The sequence below is a fragment of the Hippocampus bargibanti genome, linkage group LG12 (genome assembly GCF_051943395.1).
Source record: "Hippocampus bargibanti isolate YZ-2025 linkage group LG12, ASM5194339v1, whole genome shotgun sequence".
Classification (NCBI taxonomy): Eukaryota; Metazoa; Chordata; class Actinopteri; order Syngnathiformes; family Syngnathidae; genus Hippocampus; species Hippocampus bargibanti.
This window is the reverse complement of record NC_142745.1, coordinates 18,257,409-18,278,004: the sequence shown is the minus strand read 5'-3', so window position 1 is coordinate 18,278,004 and position 20,596 is coordinate 18,257,409. Positions and strand designations below refer to the sequence as shown.

The 20,596-nt window shown below is 43.0% G+C and overlaps 1 protein-coding gene across 6 annotated transcripts in view; it reads right to left on the bottom strand.

The window, feature by feature from the left end:
• foxp1b (forkhead box P1b) overlaps positions 1-20,596 on the bottom strand; it is a 134,800-nt gene that overhangs the window by 65,813 nt on the left and 48,391 nt on the right. For 4 of the 6 annotated variants that reach the window (XM_089010026.1, XM_089010027.1, XM_089010024.1 and 1 more), the window contains one exon: positions 18,148-18,311. In XM_089010026.1, the coding sequence (XP_088866152.1) occupies positions 18,148-18,309 (162 nt within the window). In that variant the 5' untranslated portion in view covers positions 18,310-18,311. Of the gene's footprint in view, positions 1-3,810; positions 3,870-18,147; positions 18,312-20,596 lie in introns of all 6 variants that reach the window. The other 2 variants (XM_089010028.1, XM_089010029.1) reach the window with 1 other exon arrangement.

Below are 20,596 nucleotides of genomic sequence, written 5' to 3'. Positions count from 1 at the left end.
GCCTCTATTCAGAGTGGCCCGCACGCGAAAATCACACCAAGTGAAAGTACACAAGCCACAAAGCAAACACATCGAGGCGTACCAAAAGCATATGCAAATGACATGGATTGCCAAGAGTTGCACTGGCAGCACATAGGGTCGCAGTAAATAAGCTTTTCCGCTGCTGTATGGGTCACTTTTTTTTGCCGGCAACCGGACAGTCCAAGAAAGCCATGTAGGCGATGGTGCTCGCAAAGACAGTGGCGTCCGCTTTTGCCAAACAAATAACCGGGCACATCTGCCTTATAGCCTCACCTTGCCGCTACCGAATCGGGGTCCTGTTTATTACCCTTAAACACGATCCCGAGCAACATGAACCGCCATCAACTATACATTGTTTCTCTTTGTGACTCGCTCATCCGCCTCCATTACGCCTTTCGACTCGAGAGGCTGCAGATGATGAAGTGGCAGTAAAAATCATTCACATTACTCCGCCATTGTGCATCTGCCGCTAAAAGTAATTAAAGAAGTAAATGACTCATAAGAGCAGACATATTAGGCAACCGGGCTGCCTCGTGAAAATACGCAGCATGAAGATAGCGCGTTTTCTTACTGGCATCATCAACTCCGCTCGAGCTTATGGGCTCTTGATGCTGATTTCGTCCACTCCAGCGGAAAGTCCATCAGTGCTCGCTGGCGTGTCTCTTATTCTGTGCACCTTGAACCAAGTACCGCATTGAAATCTAAGGTGCGGATTTGGTACTGAATGACGCGACAGTAAAGGGCGGGGAGGGGCTGCACAGACAAATAAGACAGATGTGCGCGATTGGTCCAGAGTGACAGCAGGCAGATGACCGGAAAGACGAAAGCATTTGTGATGGCATCCAAGTGTCAAGACGTCGGTGCATAGATTTGAAGCCAAGCAGTAAAGTGGTGACATTTTTCACACCATGATATGGATATTAAATGCTACATTGTGTATTAAAAAAATATAAAGAAATAAAAATTCAAAGCTTTTGGTGATGCATTTGGACACATTTTTGTTATCTGAGGATTGTTGCGTCACTTTGTGACCTCTAAGAAAATGAAGATCTTCTGAAAATAACATGCATTTGATTGGATTGACACAACCCTAAAGTCTCCACATTGGATGCATTTCCAAAGTCTTTGGAATTTCGAATAGATTTAAAGTGGACCACAGGGAGGGCAAAGCCTCAGACCAAAATGGACCAAAGTCCAAGATCACATCGCTGAAAAAAAAATCTGTGTTGCCTCATTCAGGTGCCTTGAGCAAAAGCATCAACCCCCCTAAAGCTCTCAAAATGTAGCTTAGGGCGACAGCATTGTCAATGAAGAGGGCAAACATTGGCTACATCGTTCTCCCTGACCTCATCTTTTGTTCTGAGCGTGGGATCCTGAAGGATTATTCCATCTGACAAAAAATACAAATAGAGCAGTTTAAGAGAGAAAGAAGATAGATGCCAACTGCGTCGAACTATCAGAAAACATCCTCTCCCCCGTATTGCATCTTCTTTGGAAGTCTTGCATCATTTTTTAGCGGGACGCGTTATGCTTGGGAAAACGGGCATTTCCGAAAAGCCTGCGTGAGACCCTGCCTATAATGTGTGGATTTTATCATGCATGCCGTGAATGATATTGTTTAAAACGGGGAGACTAACGTTGCCTTGTCCATAGCAGACTCAACACTGCAATACATTTAAAACTTTGAGAATATGACTGGGAAAATCCGGAAATCCTTCAATTCACTCATGGTGAATATGAATGAATCTCGTCAATATTCAGGTGGAGGAACCTAAAACCAACCGCCAGAATGTCCAAACGAAAGGACCGTCAACTTTGAGAGGCGAGGCCTTGATCAAAATATGTCCCTGTGCTTGATTCTGCCGCCGTGACGACAGAGATTTCAGATCAACCCCGCAGTAGCCGTCGCACAGATAAATGACCAATGTCTCCAAAACACACAAATGTGTTTCAGCTATTTACAATTACCACATTTGGCTCCACGATATCACAGTGACCTCCTATAAAACCAGTAAATCCTTTGTACTTTTGCTTTTAAACATATCAAATAGGCACCGAATAATCTGGGCCTGCAGCCGCCACTTAAGGGATAAAGAACGTTTTCTGCATCGTGCATCCAAAAGACCTGCTTGAAATCCATCGTCCATCTGACGCGGAGTGTCTTAACTTCTTACGCATCACGAGCTGCCAGAAAGAATTCCCACCCTGTCTACGGAGCTGACGCGGAGGCCTGTGTATGAATCGCAGCCACGTCCAATTGGCTCTGGATTGAGTTGCAGCATCCCTGGGAATAGTCGTGTCTCTGCTGAAGCCATTCCAAGATGGGAAATGTGATCCTTCGCTGAAAGGAATAAAAGAAAGCAAAAAGGAGGGAGGGTGCGGGGTAGGGGGGTGGTCTGATTGCTTCAGCCACATAAAGAAGCAATCTCCTACAGAGTCTAGACATACCAGTCATCATACAAGTGTAATGTCTTACAGTCTCACAAGCAGATGATGGAACTTGGGGTGGTGGTCCAAACGTTATATCTTCAAACTCAATTTTTTCAACCTTTTGTTTAAAAATCAGAAATGAGGAAGTTGATGTACCAATTACAATATAAATTGATTTTTTCCCCCTGTAGAAGTTCATTGTGGCAAGGCAGCTCAAAACAGAAGGCAGGGTGGCAAAAGGTGTCCCAACAACAAACATGGCAGGAACCAAGGACACGTGGGCTATCAAGATGCTTGGCTGCTGGGGAGTGGGTGGGGATGGGGGGTGGTTGGGGGTTGACAGACTGCTGTTCAACTCCATTAGCTGCCGTGCGAGAAGGGCTGCTTCGAGCAGCACGCGACCTGTGAAGAATCTTAGATCTCACTCTCTCCTGGAATGGGGCTTGCCGCATTAATCCAAGGACCGTCAATCTCTCAAGCACATCAAATTACTCTCATTAAGCACAGCCAGAAAACTATCTCTGCAATAAGTATGTATATGCAAAAAAACGTATTTATGACTGATAATCACCTATTTAATACGAGGGAGCTTACAACAGCGCTATTTCTGCTGATTGTGTTTGACAATGGACAATGGCAAAGGAGCGCCTGCCTTGCAACACGGCGGTACATAAGTGCCAGTGTGTGTGTGTGTGTGTGTGTGTGTGTGTGTGTGTGTGTGTGTGTGTGTGTGTGTGTGTGTGTGTGTGTGTGTGTGGGCAGACACACAAATTCATAGCTGATGGAGTTTACGAGAGGAGTTGATCCAGTGATTAAAGGGGAGGATGGTGGGATACGGCACTTGAGGGCCTTGGAAAGGACATGCCTCGCATGGTCATAAAAAACACACCTTTGTCTTTAAGCGGGTACCGGAATCGCTCACGGTGGGTTCACTTTGAGGTGAATCGCAAAAGAATTTACATGCTAAGTGGCACCGTGTCATCACCATGAAAATTCACGCGGGGCACACTTTAACACAGCCACCACATACGCCACGGTTTGAAAGGCTCGTAGCCTGTACAGGTGTACAAGTGGATGACCACCAACAAAAACGATATGGACCAAAGGTTGGGCATTGTTTGGTCTTCATGTTGTTCAAATAATAGCACATCAAAGCGAGCGTAAACAATAGCAGTTCATATTAGTTCATTTTAGCAAACGTTGACATAATTGAGTGGGAAAAGTACATATAAATGGTGAAATGAAACATGAAAACACAGAAAAAAAGAATCAAAATGGGTAATAAAATGATTTTCCTCTACAGAATCAATTAAAACCGAGCGTCAATGGGTCATTCATTTACTCGTTGAGAATAATTACCTGCATTTTTCCCCTCTTATAGTAATTTACTTCTTTATTCATCTGGGGCTCTGATGTCCCTGCAAACCAAAAGAACACATTTTGTGTAATTATTCAAATTAAACGCAGGTTCCTCTGAGAAAATCTCTGACAGAATCAAAACGCAGCAAAGCTAATGCTCTCCAAAAAAGAACCTCCCCTGAAGGTAAACACGGGATTCTATTAGAAATCAGTCTACGTGCTGTCAATTCCAGCATAACTTGCTCAATCAATTAATGCATGAATTAGCTTGAGGTGAATTAAAAAAAAAATCCATGATCAGATAAAATGCGAGTGCCTGTCCACGGTAATTCAATTCTGTGTGTGTGTGTATGTGTGTGCGTGTTGGCGTGTGTGTGGTATTGTCTCAATTTTTATGAGATCCAAAATATTCCTGGTGTTTATCAGTGTTGGTCACAATATCATATTAAATAAACATTTTAAAGAAGGTTGGTCATCTCTGAAAAGTATGTTCCTGAGAGGTTTTCATGGAATATTTTGGCCTTATTTTTATTTCTTAAAAATAAACAAATTTTCTTTTTCTTGAGTTATTGATGAAAAGGTTTCTTCAGCCGTCATCTGTACTTCTTTGAAAGTGTCGGACGTTTCGCGTCTTATCCAAGAGGCTTCGTCATCGAACTAAAATTTGCCGGTAGCTCTGGCCATACACACACACACACACACGCACACACACACACACACACACACACACACACACACACACACACACACACACACATATACATATATATATATATATATATATATATATATATATATATATATATATATATATATATATATATATATATATATATATATATATACACACACACACACACACACACACACACACACACACACCAGGGGCGTCAAAGTCATTTTTTGCTGCGGGCCACATTGTGGTTATGCCTTCCTCTCGAGGGCCATTATGAATTTAGGGAAGGCATTAGAATGTTTAATCCCCTCCACATATTACATTTAGAGCGCACAACGAATTAATAAATAACAAGTTTTCAAATCTGAAGTCAACAATAATGACTGTTATTATGGTTTACATCTAAAAATATGAAATTTTGGTTAAGATTTTAGCAAGCATCATGAAATTTCACAAGTTTGATATACTTTCGAGGGCCGAAAAAAATGATGTGGCGGGCCGGATTTGGCCCCCGGGCCTTGACTTTGACACCTGTGATATATACTGTCCAGACGTGGCGGTGCCAGACCTTTGTCATGATATTGCTATGATATGCTATTTCCTGAGCCTACACTGATTGATTCTCTTGTCCTGACTGATTATGGTCTACGAATGGCCTGATAGCTTCATTTGCTCTGGTATCACTTCATCAGCATAACTAAGCCTTTGTGGCCTTATAGTCCGGAATATATGGTAAAGGGTGTTCAAAGTAGCTCTCCATGTTTCACACAAACGCCACTGGTTAAAGTGTACGTTGTAAAAGCCGGCTTATCGACACGTAAACATTGTGAGCAAAGACCCCAGCATTCAGAATCGTACGTTCAAGGCAACCGTAAACTCATCAAACCCCTGGTGAAAAGCAAAGATGAATCGTGAGGCACCTTGCTAATTTGAAAATCCCGCCGAAGCGGCTCCGCATTTCCTTGTGATGTTCTCATTGTGCCGTTGGGACGTTGGAAGAGCCGAAAGAGACGACTGTGATAATTGATCACGTTTCTGTGACCGCTCAGTCTCTTGTCTGGTGACCTCCACATCCCGGTGGCCCTTTTTTCAATTTAACACTGGACAGGACCAGGTCTCACTCATTGCAAGGCGAGGACACATCTGGGACACTTTGTAGGCCAAGCCTTCTGATAAGTTAAAAGATAAAATAAAATAAAAAAAAGGTTTCCTCTCTTCCTCGCCAGATGCAACGCTAGCCGGGCATCAATTTCCTGTGTCAACTTTCTCACCGAATTAATCCCATTTCAGCCCCTATCTTGATTCCACCGCTGAAGATAACACAATTTATTGTTTTCGTTGATCACGTGCGCCAAGACGGTGAGCACCAAATTGCTTGTCGCTGAAGATAAATTTGCCGCAAATCGCAAATTTGATCATTCCCCAATGGACACTTTTATTTGCGAAGAGTAGAAGAAGATCGCGGCGTCCAAGCAGAATGGAGGCCTCACAGCAATAGGGGCCGTTAGAAGTGCCCGAGAGTTCCATCTCTTCTACAGGTGATGCAAACAGAACAGAATATCGTCAAGACTGGTTGCCATTTTGAATGTCATGGACCGGCCATCTTGAATGTCATAGAGTCATTAAGAGTGATGGAAATCATGTGAAGAATAAACTGACTGACTTGTTAGGTACGCCACTCCAAATATTCCACGCCGTTCCATCCAAAAGACTGTCTCTCTGCTTCCAACTTTACTTTTGCATGTTAATGTTTAATTGGAGCCCTTGGCTATCCATGGATACAATCATTAGAGATCTGCGGAGAGAAATTAAAAAATTCATAATCATCTCCATGTTTTTTCTTTTTTTTCCTGGTGAGCGCCACTGGAGCGCCACCTGTCTGGGAGTTTTGCTTTTCCTTTCATTGGCGCCACCGAAACACCAGCATTTGTACTTTTTTCCTGTTCACCACATCCTATATGTACAGTATAAGGCGCACGCAAAAGCTTTCATTTTCTTCCAAAGATGACCCTGCACCTTATGCGTGCAGGTGCGTCTTATATGTGAAATCATATTGAACCACAACAAGTCTCGCAACTACTGTCAGCAGCCACCGGCTCCATTCCTCTGCCACCAATATCCCCTAAGCCCCGGGAGAAGAAGTCGAGCGTAACTCCAACCTCTACTCTAGCGCCTCAAATGGCGTGCCTTGAAAAATGGAAAAGTTTTATATATTTAGATGTTATATTTGGAAAGCTTTTTTAATTTATAGTCGGTGCGCCTTATATATGGAAAACGTTTGAAAATATACCATTCAATGGGGATGCGCCTAATACTTATAATAAAAAACAACAATCCAACATCATGGCCACGCCCCAAAATAGAATACCACACACAAGAGTGGATTGCAATCAAAATTTGAATTTCATGACTGGGACTGATGATGTCATTTCAGAATATCGCATGACAGGGAATAGAACACAGAAGCTGCAGTGAAGATCGGCCGAGCCAGATGCCATTACGTTTACATAGCGACACAGGTTTATTACCAGGGTTGACTGTAAATAGGTCGGATGGAAGGTAGCAGATGCTCCCATGTAGTAGCTTTGCCTCAATACATTCATTTAAGCGTGATGATTCCGCTTCTGAAAAGTGAAGTTACTGACGCAAGTTGAGTGCAAACTCGCCTTTGGCTGCTGCTTGGGCAAATGACAAATTCATTTGTGATTGGGAACCGATCAACTGCGACATCTGACTTGCCACAATCACTTCCACGAGGCCCTTTGGCGTCTCGCCAAAATGAAATATCAATGTGTCGCCTTGTAGAACACTAATGTCTTGGAATGCGGATTATCTTTAAAAATAAATAAACAAATAAATAAATAAATAAATAAATAAGCGGACAAATAAATAAATAGAGGGCACGTGGGCTTTACAGTGCAGAGGTCGTGAGTTCAAGACCCGTTCCGGCCTTGCTGTGTGGAGTTTGCACATTCTCCCTGAGCGCACGAGAGGTTTCTCCGGGTCCTCCGGTTTCCTCCCACATTCCAAAAATATACATAACAGGCTGATTGAACACTCTAAATTGTCAATAGGTGTGATAGTAACTGGATGTTTGTCTCTGTGTGCCCTGCGATTGGCTGGCAACCAATTCAGTGTGTCCCCTGCCTAGTGCCAGAAGATGGCTGGCATCGGCTCCAGGACCCCCCGCAACCCTAATGAGGAAAAAGCGGTTCGCAAAATGGATGGATGGATAAATAAATGCACAAATACATTAATAAATACAATTACAACAACATTACATATTTTCCCGACACAATTCTTTCTTGAATGTTCACCCAGAAGCAGCACCGTCCACTCGATGACTTGCAAGGCGCGTCATCCAACTCCAGTCAAGGAGAAAACGGTCCATCAATATTTCTTTCTGCAAGATTTCACATTCGCATTTCGCACAGTGCCCTGATTTTCTTTTTTCTCACAAACCTCCGGGGAGTACCTAATGTAAAAAACAGTTACTTATGTTCAAGGCTCATGTTTCTTCACTTAAACGAAGACCATACCCTGCTCCTTTTGGGGAAAAAAGGAAAACGGGTGGGTGGGATGGGACGTGGGGGGAAGACATCAAGGTCTTATTTTCTGTGTCATTTACCAGCAAGTACTTTCACCCAGCCTTCACATTACATCATGTCAAAAGTCGTAAACATGTAAATAACAACAGTCATGACTGTAAAGGACGTACGCACATTTGTCCTTTTCTCCGCCTGTTGAAACTCATTTAAACGATGGCCGTCTTGTCACTTTAAAATACACTCAACTCACATCCAAAGGAAATGCGCCCGCCCCCGCCCCCCAAGTTATACGAGCTCCTTTTCGGCATTGATGGTGGCCGTCATTCAGATACAGCATTAACGTGGCTGTTGTTTATGACGAGGAATCTCTCATCATGCCATGTCGCGCTATCCGCAGCGAATGGCGGCCCCCTCAAACAAGATCCCCTGCCGTGCACGCCATTCATCACTTCTACCCCGTGTGATGGTTGAGCGACAATCTGTCACATTTACCTTGAGACATGCACATTTTGCCCGGGCGCATTTGCTTCAATGAAGGATGATCTGCATTACACGCTGAGCATTATTTATTTATTTGGGTATGTGTGCCATAGAAAGGGAGATAACGAGTTGGTTTTAATCACAGATGTCAAAGTCTAGGCCCAGAGCCCAAATCTGACCCACCATATCATTTTATTCGGCCCCAAAGCCAAATGAAACATGTGAAATTCTATGTTGCTTGCTGAAGTCCGAACAAAACTTTCAAATTCTGCCATGTAAACTCCAAAAACAATCTTTTTTTTTTTTAATTAAAATTTGAAAACTGGTTATTCATTCACTGCAAGATGATGTGCAAATACGTGTCCACTTCAGTGACAGGGTTTTTGTCATTTCAATCAAATTGCAGGAATCATAGAATATTGAGTTATAGGACTACATAATTATTCTATACAGCATTAGAAACATTCGACTATCTTCTTTCATCAGAAAAAAATAGTTAATTCCTAAGTTATATGGGTCTGGAGTTAACTGCGTTTGAAATGAGGGAGGCTATTCAAAATACAATACAAGACATACATATACATTTATATATCGCTTTAACAACAGCTGAAGCTTTAACAAAGCGCTAACATGGACAAAATGCTAATACTGCCCCCTCGTGGAAGGGAAACACATTGCCAGAGGTCTGACCAGTGCTTTCTCAGCACCCCCCGCAAGAAAAAAAAGAACACATTCGGGAACGACGCTCCACCTCACACTTTTCAATTCCCGAATAAATTCAGCGATTTAGTTAATTTGTTGTGTGCTCTATATGTAATATGTAGAGGGGATTAAACATTCTAATGCATTCCAAAACATTCCCCAATTTCATAACGGCCCCCTGAGACGAAACCGTAACTACAGTATGGCCTGTGGAAAAAAAAAATGTTGGACTCCGTTGGTTTCAATTATTACAGTAGTAGGCGGGGGTCAACCTGAACTGGTGGATGGCTCGCAATCACGCCTGGTGTCATTTAAAAAAAAAATTGCTGTGTTCGAGGAAACCGGAGTACCTGGAGAAAATCCACACGGGCCAGAGGAAAACATCCAAATTCAAAACAGGAAGAGCGGAGCCGAAATCAAATCCCTTCGTATGTGCTTAAGCGCAAAACCTGCATGCTGTGTGAAAACAATTGGGAGCGTGGCATATGGCTCCCTTCACTTTGCTTCACTTTGCTTCTTGGACAATCGCAAGATTTGCGATGTGACAGAGAAGCGGAACCCCGCCTGCCCCCTCCCAAAACAAACCATCTATTACCAACGCTGTACCAAGGAATGATGAATAAGATATAAAAACTCAAGCGAGGACAGGAATTCCACATTAGTCCAGCAGCGAAGGTGATTCCCTCTGCGCACACGTCGACAGCGTCTCACGGTGCGCCCACGCACGGCGAAACCTTTAGAGTTTTCGCCAAGCCCCTGACTGTTGGCTTCATCGGACAAGGACGAGAGCCGCATGAAACAAATAATTGTTTTAAAAGGAGACAGTCTCCGCTATCAATTTCAATGGCTTACAGTATCTGGGCAATTCCCATTGGTCCATTCGATGTTAATTGGATCTCCGTTGCATTGGCATTGGGGTGTTAACAAGCACAGCCTATGAATATTAATTACCCTCAAGTTTTACGCATAGGAAAGACTTCACTGATACATATTAATTCCATCAAGTTTTCAAAGTAACGCTCTCATTAAAAATGAATGGGCCCTGCGCCTCTGTTTTTCAAGAGCGACTGCGCTTTTTTTAAGTCTCTCAAGTGCAAGCCCTGAAAGAATGACCCCCCCAAAAAAAATCATTGACACTCAACTACGGGGGAAACGTTACAACCGTGTGAAAGAAGAGGTTTTCTTGAAACATTTTGACCACTATCGATCCAACCATCTATCCACCCGTCCATCCGTTCACCCCAACCACCCACTCAAACACCCACCAGCCCATCCATCCATCCATCCATCCATCCATCCACCCAACCACACATCCATCCACACAAACACGAAAACACCCAGCCAACAGCCCATCTGTCCAATCATCCATCCACCCAACCACCCATACATCCATCCATCCGATATCTGATCGAGGATCCCAGCAGGGCGACCCCAGTAGTTGGCGGGGAACACCCTCAGCTGCTTGCTAATCAATCGCTGGCTTTGACATTGATTTTGAAGCGTATACATTGCCCACCGCAGCTTCCACATGCCCTGTTAAAACAGTTGTGGACACTTCAAAATTATGCAGCCAATCCTCCAAAAAGCATCTCCAGTTGCTCTAAAATGCCGGTGATCACCTCTCGATTGGTGCTTGTCCTCTTATTCTGGCATCATTTCACAGACTCACTTCTGCATTTTAAGAGTTTACTGTATACCATATTTTCACGACCAAAGGGCGCACCGTATGAAAAGGCGCAGTCTCATCTATGTGTGCCATTTCTGTATTTAACATACACATTGAGCGCACCGGATGAAAGGACGCAAGTTTTATATACCATACGTACGTATGTGCCATACGTACGTCCGCCTCACAACACAGGCATACAAGTGTGCGTATTTATAAAAACAGATCGGGAGCAAAACCGAGTTTGGTAGTGCTTTATTTGTTAATTACAAAGTAAAGAACATTTTGTAATCATCACTCAACAGGCGTCGGCATGGTAAAAACAAGCACATTACCGGTAACAGTCAGTAATCAAACCCATCAAAGTCTTCATCCTCTGTCTCAGAATCGAACAGCTGCGCTAAACCAACGTGGCAGGTTCGCCTTCCTCACGGTCAGTCACTTTCTGTGTGCTGTGCGGCTCCTCGGAAATTATGCCGGCCTTTCCGAAAGCTCGAACCACCGTGCCAGCAGACACGTTACCCCAAGCATCCACAATCCATTGGCAAACTGTGGTGTAACATCCAGCCCTTTTCGTTTGCCTTAATAATGACGCCTTCTGGAAATGTCTCTTTACGCAAAGTCTTTCTTTTAAAAATCACAATCGGCAGGAGCTTCATAACCATGTCTCTTTGCCATTTTATGAGTTGTTAAAACAGCAATGTACTGCATAAAGCACATACCTGTTCTTGTATACACAAACCACGCCCACACATCCCCCCTCATGTTCTCTACCACGTCCGCCTCATGGTGGCCTCTAATACGTCCGCAGGCGCACCGAACATTTTCAAAAAAATCTGAGACGTTTATATGCGCCTTATGGTTGTGAAAATACGGTAAGTTGTTTTTAAATTTTGAAATGGGCTTGGCACCACCTTACTTTTGCCTAAATTCCGAACACCGCTTGGATGTTAGTGAACCAAACCTTGTCGGTCAGTGCCATTAGCATTTCCTTATTTGACCAATGCTCTTTTTTTTGTTTTTGTTTTTTTGCTCCAACAAAAATCTTCTTCCTTTCCTTTCCTTTCGGCTTTTCCCTTCAGCGGTCGCCACAGCGAATCAATGTCCTCCATCTATCCCAGTTTTGTGCATCCTCTTCTCTCACACCAGCTACCTTCATGTCCACTTTGACAACATCCAGAAACCTCCCCTTTGGTCTTCCTCTTGGTCTCCTGCCTGGCAGTTCAAGGCTCAGCATCCTTCTCCCGGTATAGTCACTCTCTCTCCTCTGGACATGTCCAAAACATCTCCGTCTGGCCTCTCTGACTTTCTCTCCAAAGCCTCTAATATGAGTTGTCCCTCTGATATACTCATTCCTGATTCTAGCCAACCTGGTCACTCCCAAAGAAAACCTCAACATCTTCATCTCTGCTACCTCCAGCACTGCTTCCTGTCTTTTCTTCAATGGCACTGTCTCTAGTCCAAACATCCTGGCTGGTCTCACCATTGTTTTATACACCTTTCCTTTCATCTTAGCTGAAATCCTTCTATCACACCTGACATTTTTTCTCCAGCCTTTCCAGCCTGCCCGGACACACTTCTTCAACTCTTTTCCATACACTCCGTTGCTCCGGACAGTTGACCCCAAGTACTTAAAATCCTCCACCTTCTTTATCTCTTCTCCCTGTAGCATCGCTCTCGTACTTGGATACCCCTCATTCACACACATATATTCCGTCTTGTTGCGACTGATCTTCATTCTTCTCCTTTCCAGGGCATACCTCCACCTCTAGTTTCTCCCCAACCTAGCTTCAACTATTCTTCCCCATTGTTTTATTGTATGGCTCATCAACTTTATTCCTCTGTAGTTACGACAACTCTGCACATCCCCACCATTTTTTTAGCAGCACACTGATGGACAAAGGCAACGAAATATCGCCTCTACAAACGAAAACTCAATCAGTGCCTTGACTTTCTCTACGTGGTATCTGGTCGGTTTCACATCTTCACAAACAGTTTCGCTTTGTCTGCTCCTCTCTTTTGTGGTGAAACGATTGAGAAAAATAAAAGCAGCTTACACATTCACACACTCCAGGTTTTTGTACCAATTTTGGTACGTCCTTTTAGGCTGTTCATATTTGCAGGTTCCACTGTAATAATATTTTTCAAATCATTCCGATCCCATTTTTTGTCCTGTGATTAATAATCAGATCCCACATCAATTGCCAGAACCAGCATAGAAATTTAGCCTGTAATAAAACTGTCATGTGCTTGGGTATAAAGACAGATGTTGCCAGTTGTGTGATAACATAATTAATCTGTGAGGGATTCCGTGAAATTATTCCAATTGGACGAGTGCTATCATTTTACCAATAAAGCAATTTAAGGCAATATGCAGTGTCATAACACTGATGTTATCCTCTTTCGTTGATTTTCCAATAAGCCGCATTGCAGAAGCTGCGTTGGGCCTCGCGTGATATTGCGACAAGATGAAGAGAACAGGTGGAGATACCTGAGAATCCCTCAGGGTTCATATGGAGACTAGGCGCACATTTATTTCAGAGCAATGGTGTCCGCGTCAGTCGGATAATGTGAAGGGGCCTTCAAAAGGCAAACAATTGGATGAAAGGGTGTCCAGGTATGTCCCCACAAAGTAGGGAGAACTTCTGGTGCAGTGTGACCACCGTAGTGTAATCATCCGACAACGTTCGTCCCAATGTCCTCAAAAGCTCGATGGGATAGTGGTGGGTGACGGACGAGCTGAAAAGTGCATCTTTACCTTCTCAAGTCTCCGCAGGGACTCATGTATGACTTGCATAATGCAAAACGGAAATCAGTGCCCTCTCAGCTCTTTCTGCAGTCTGTGCTGCGTGTCATACTGGCTTCTCTCCACACGCAATACCATGAGCACCTCGGCTGTTGGGCAGCGATGAGAAGGAAAGCAACTGACTGGTGTAGTTTCCCATTTGGTTGTTTGCTGTATTTGACAAAATTAGACCGTAAAGAAGCAACAGAAGGATTCACACAATTGGCAATTGCAAAAGTGTTGAATCAGAAAACTTTTTTTTGCACAATTGTCCACAACACTATCTTCACTTCCTTGTGAGCATATGCAGTAACTAAACCACAGTTTCTGCAAAACAAACATAGGTAGATTTAAAAGGAGTAAATCTTGTAAAAGCATCGCGACAATACTAAATGCAGCAGGACAAAGAAAGTTCATCGTATGGCAAACACCGCTGAGCTGTAGCACACTGTGTGGGACACTGATACACATTACACTAAACAATCCTACTGAACTACATTTATATTTTCATACATATCGGTGGCCGAAAAATATCCATGTGGGGAGTCTTGATTTTGATTATCATTTACGCTGCAGTGAAAGATAGATAAAAACAGTAGTTAGTGGATGGATAGATAGATAGATAGATAGATAGATAGAGAGAGAGAAAGATAGATAGATCTAGATAGCTAACTAGACAGTTACCTAGCGACCAAGCTTGCTACCAAACAGACAGACAGACAGACAGACATACAGACACACAGATAGATAGATAGATAGATAGATAGATAGATAGATAGATAGATAGATAGATAGATAGATAGATAGATAGATAGATAGATAGATAGATAGATAGATAGATAGATAGATAGATAGATAGATAGATAGATAGATAGACTTTCGTAAAAATAAACAGGCAAATGCCTGTGACACCACCGAGAAATGTTAGATTTTCCACTATAGTAAGTTGGCTGATGTGTAAAAGGGTCAATCGCCTCAATGTGCACTGAGTGCCCGACTATGTTTATTATTTTCCTTGTAACAAACTCCAATTGAAGATCGTTCCTCTGCAGTGTTGCTCAAAACGCAGCGTGCCTTCAATTCCACAATTCCTTCAAAGACAGCCGTGAGTTCTTTTTTTCCCTCCCAACTTTCTCTCTCATCAAGCTGCATTTGAATCTAATATCACGAACAGCCATGCTTGAGTTAAGCTTATGGTCCACTTCCCCCAGATCTGACTAGTCCCAAAGATGAATTCCCCTGTCAGAATCAAGATGATCAAACAGATTACAATTATTTCACCCCCGTCTTTATTAATGAGGACTGTCTTTCATTGTTACGTCGCCTAATAAGAATAAATGATATGTCACTGCCAAGTTGGTTCCGCCTACCCGCTTAAGGAAGTCTATGACAATTGCACAGGAGTCAGAAAAGATTTTCAATTGATCTGTTTCTTTTCTTCATAGAGTTTAAACCGAATGTTGGATGGTTTTTGTGAGTCTTTCTGATGGATGAGGGTGGGGGGGGGGGTTAATGAAACAGCATAAACAATGGAAGAAGAGGGGAAAAGATGGCGGCAGAATGGATCAAATGTAGACATTCTGAACACATTTCTGGTTAAAAAAAAGCCATAAAAGACGTCTCCCATTATCAACTTTGACCTTTCTCCTTATTAACACAAAGTATCGTCGGATTTGTTTAAAAAGGCAAAAGTCGTCTTTCTACAATCATCCAATATTAGTGTACATCGAGTGAGCTTTTGCCGGTTGTCCATCCATTCCTCAATGCCCAATTGTGGTACCAAACACCTAATTGTGATACCCCTGCCCCCTCATGTTTGTACACCACCTCGCGCGCATCTCACCAAATCAAAGCAAAAAGCTCTGGTCGAGAATGACGCACAAAAAAGGGGTGGGGGCAGCGAGAATCAAGTTTCATCTGTTTACTCAACTGCGGCCTGCAGTTATTGAAATGTTATCCATGGTTTTTTTTAATACTACTGCAGTAATGAATTCAGTGTGGCTCCAAATTTCTCACTGACGACAAACTCCTCCTGTGATGGTAAAAAAGGAGCCAAGATGTGTGGCTGACAGAGTGAGGAGGAAAAAGTGGCCCAAAGCCCCAACTCCCCCCCAAAAAAACAACAACACTGACGAGTGAGACAAAAACCTTCAATCGCCACCAACTAAAAATAAAAATATTGTTACATTTATTAGTTTTTATCTTCCTAAAACATGCTATGCACCATTTGATATCCCCTCCAGACATAAATTGTGTGATGAAGTCAATGGTCATCCAGGAATTGGTGGCTCTTGAACTGATGAATTCCAAACAAGCAAGATCATGAGCACGAGGACGTGCACGTTGTCTAGGTATGGTAAAATTAGGATTAGAATTTTTTGGGGGAAGGGAAAACACCCCCCCAAAAAAGACCATTGACTCAATTAAAAATAAATTAATTAAAAAAATGAATGAAGGAAGGAAGGGAAGAGAGATGGAATGAATGAATGAATGAATGATAAACTAACTAAATACAGAAGTGAATAAACACCAGTGACGTGCAGTCAGGGGAGGCAGGTGAGGCCGTGCCTCACCTGTCATCATGGCAATATCAAATGAAAAAAAAAAAATTAAAGTTATATTTATTGAGTGATTTCGACTTGAAAGTTTTTTCCATTTAACTTCACCGTTTTTTTTTTTTTTTTTTTTCAAAATCGCTGAATCTTCTCATTTATCGTTCAAATACTAAGTGGAGACGAGCGGTGAGGCAGCAGCCGGCTGAGCCTCACCATGGATTGCGCAATGACTATGCTAACATTGCTGGCTTGCTCTGCAGTGAGACCGCATTGCTGTCCCTCTGCATATCGCTATTGAAGTGTACAAACAATTTTAGTATATGAACTAAATTTCTACACTTTAGCTGGTGGATATAATGTAGAGTCACTTTACATTATAAACACTGTAGTACAGTGTTTATTTTATTTTATTTTCATCAAAATTGTGTACATAGGTGAGGCACACAGTTCACCTGCCTCATGACAGGGGGCGCTGGTGATTACAGATTTTTCTTGTGCCTCTTTGGTTGCAGAATAATAGAATTAGTGAGAGCAAGCGACAGTAAACAGTTAGCAAGTGAAGTGCAACCATCCAGTCATTTTTTTCGTGTTGCTTGGTCTTATTTTAAGAATGGAGGATTACATCTCTAAATTGAAAGAAATAGAGAGACTTTTAAAACTGTTGCATCAATATCTGAAAGTTATTGATGCCTTTCTTTAGAAGGAGCGGCGCATGGACTTCATTTATCAGTAAAGGTAACACGATAAAAACGTTTTTTTCATTATTTTTTTTCTATGCTACAGTTTATATAGATAAAGAATTGACGTGACATTTTAAACACAACATGTTAACTGTTGCCAATCAAATGGTGAATAAGCTCCTCTGTAGAGTTCATGTTTGTAAATCTGACTGTGATGACGTCAGTGCTTCATCAGCCATCAACCTCACCGCACGTCACTGATAAACACACACATAAAAATAAATAAATAAATAAATAAATAAATAGAATCTTCAACTCATAACGATACTCCCTCCCCCAAAAAAGGAGTGTTGTCTGGGGAAAAAAACACAACACCTAAGCGGGTGCCTGACAAACGTACGTTGGAGAAGCAGGATGGCAAAGCCATCTCGGCTTAGCCTTCATACCTGCGCCGCAAGATAATTGAATTGCAACGGCGAATTGTCGCTTTGTCGTTCATCTGCAATATTATCGCCCTCTTGGAGCAAAAAGTCGACGGATGAGTCGTGACAAGAGACGGCTGGCACGCCATCATCACCAAACAGCTCCTGACAACGGCCCGGGTTGCCCTGTCGGGCGAGACCAAGATGGCAGAAGACACACTGATCTTTTCAACGAAATACGCCACCGCACGCCACGCCAACACTAACGCTGACACTAACAGAAAGTGCCTGTCTGAGATGGGAGAAAATGTTTTTGGGGGCTTTTGTTGACGCGCCACTCCGCACCTCATCGGTTAGCACATCAGAGCGGAGCGTTTCCCTGGAGTGCAACGTTTGTTTACAACGATCCAGAGAAAACGCCGTCATCCCAATGAATGTCACTATTTTTTTTAAATCCCACCCCCCGACCGACTGTCAACAAAATCTTCTTGCACCTACACACTTAAAATATGTCCAAACACCTCCATGAATATTTAACAAAAAAACTCACCAGTGGCACGCTACGGTAAACACATTTGCAACCAAACACAATCGCACAGAGTAAGAGAGAAAGAAAGAAGCACTTCCCCTTATTCAAATATGCAAAAAGTGCCCCAATATACATAAATAATAATAGTAATGTGTTTATGTACTGCGTGTACTTTGAAGATGAATGAAATATTAATTGGCACTTTAAAGAGGCGGCGCGGGGTTCGCTGATGACATGTCTTGATAAAGTGAAGGCAGGTGTAAAAATGAGGAGTGCGGGTATGGGTGGGTGTACCTGGTGTTGCTGGAGATGCACAAAATCGGCGGCGGTTACTTCCGATGGGGGTGTGGCACCCTCGCCGTCGCCTTCTTTAACTTCCTTCTCTGCGTTCGAGGCTCCATTTTGATGCAGCGCGGCGCCATTGCTTGTTGTCGCTGTGCCGGATTCTTGCATCATGACTTTGAAAGTTGGGGGGAAAGTAAAGAGGGACAGGGGTGGGGGAGGAGGGGACAAGGTCAAACAGCTGTTAAAACACAGCAATCAGGTTGTGTTACAAGTCCAGGACAAAATATAAACATCTGTCATATCCTTCCTTTCGCCATTTCACTTTTATTGCAGATCTCCTCACCTCGCCTTCGCCGGCCTGGATCTTGTTTGTTCTTCTAGCGCTGGTATGGAAACTATGGAGTCAAACCAGGGTTTTGTTTGTGTTCTCCATCAAGAAGTATAAATACGGTTGCTCCGGGGAGGAGGAGGGGAGAATGGGGGGGGGGGGGAGGCAGGACATAAGCGGCCTGAGTTGAGTTAACGCAGAGGAGCCCAAGCAAAACAGCGAGCCTCCAAAACAAAACACGTACTATGGAAATGGGATCTATTTACTCGCAGGGCTCCCAGAAGAACCGCCCGCCGCTCGACGGCCTTTTTAATGGGAACCAGGGCGAGTTGACTCGACATGACTCGACTCGGTGAGGCGAGGCCAAAAACGGCTCCATGAGAAACGTCCATTGCAAGGTTGAGTGAAAACAGGGCAATTCTCCAGGGCGCTTCAATTAACACCATAGCGCAGTTTTGGGAATTTCAATCGTTCCAACCAGACGTCGGGAAGGGGGGGGTGGTTGTGTTGTCGCTCCAACTCAAAGCAAACAACAAATTTGGGTGCATGCGCAAAATCGGGAGCAGTCGCACGCAGATGTTTGTCAACGTTTCAGCTGTAAAGGGGTCGGAGGGGACAGGAGACGTACAGTGACATCTCGGCTTACGAACACTTTAGCTAAGAAACCTTTCGCCTTACGAACATTAAATTTGCGACAATATAATATTAGCATACAAACTAGTTTTCGGGAAACACACGAAGCGCCACGGTGGCTGGCAGACTAGTTGCAGACTAGTTTTTGGCAGAAGAAAACCAAACCACACGGCCGAACAGCGCCACTGTGGCTGCCGGACATCTTTTCCACACCCCCTTTCTCTGATTGCGTACGTGGTTTGTAATCAAGGATACATTTGCTATTATGGATCCGAAAAAGACCCCACCACAGGCTAGTGTTTAGCCGAAGAAGACACAAAAGAAAATTATGGTCGAGCAGAAGAAGGAGATCCTCAAAAACACGAACATGGTGTGCGTTTGGTGGAAGAAGAAGGCTACGTTCCTCATCAAGTGTTTAATTCTGATGAAACCGGCCTTTTTTGGAAAAAGATCAGAATCAGAATCATCTTTATTGCCAAGTATGTAGGACACACAAGGAATTTGTTTCCGGTAGAACACGCTGCACTAGTATCGTTGTCAAAAAAACTGCTAAGTGGCACTATACAGTTCCATTTTGGCTACTGTTGAAAGAGTTCAAAGAGTTAATGGCTTGGGGGAAGAAGCTGTTTAAATGTCTGCTGGATTTGCCTAACCGGACTTTGATTACACAGGAAGAAAAGTCCGTTCCTGGGCATAAGCTATGAAACCTTCTTCCTACAGTCCTTATGGAATGTAGGAACAGTAACTCCCTCTCTCCCACCTCCTCCCACTCCATTCCATCAAGCCATCAATGACCATCACAAAGGTAAATAAAATGGCTTTATTATACAGTACAGTTTATTTCCTTAATTACAATACAATGTCACATTTAGCATACATAAATAAGGTATATTTTGTGTAGTTTTAAGGCTTATTTAGTAGAAAATTATGTTTTATAGGGACCTGGAAATGGATTATTATCATTTAAATGGGAAATTAATGTTTGGAAGGCACACTTTTTCGAGGAACCAATTCAGTTCGGAATTTGAGGTATCACTGTACTGTAAAAAGCCACATACAGTCAAATCTGGGTTTTCAAACGTCTCGGTTCTTGAACAATTCGGTTTTTGAACAAAAATGTTGCATTTTTTATGCCTTGGTTTACAAACGCACTTGAATGCACCACTCGACTCCCCTCCGCTTCATTCTACGTCACTTCCTCGTGTCACATCTCATTGTGACCAACACATTAGTGTATTTGTATGTATATATTTTTTATTAAAAAGCAGATGTGTTTGGCTGATATTTCCGCATATCGGACATTATCCTCGTAAAGCGATCCATTGTGAGTAGACGCGTTTGTATTGTTCAATCGTGATTTGAAAAGAAAACAGACATTGATTATACTGGGAAATGTTTCGGTTATCAAACACATCGGTTTTTCAACTGCTTTCTGGAACGGATTATGCCCAAAAAGCCAGGTTTGACTGTACAGTGCATGAAACGCCCATTTCGAGC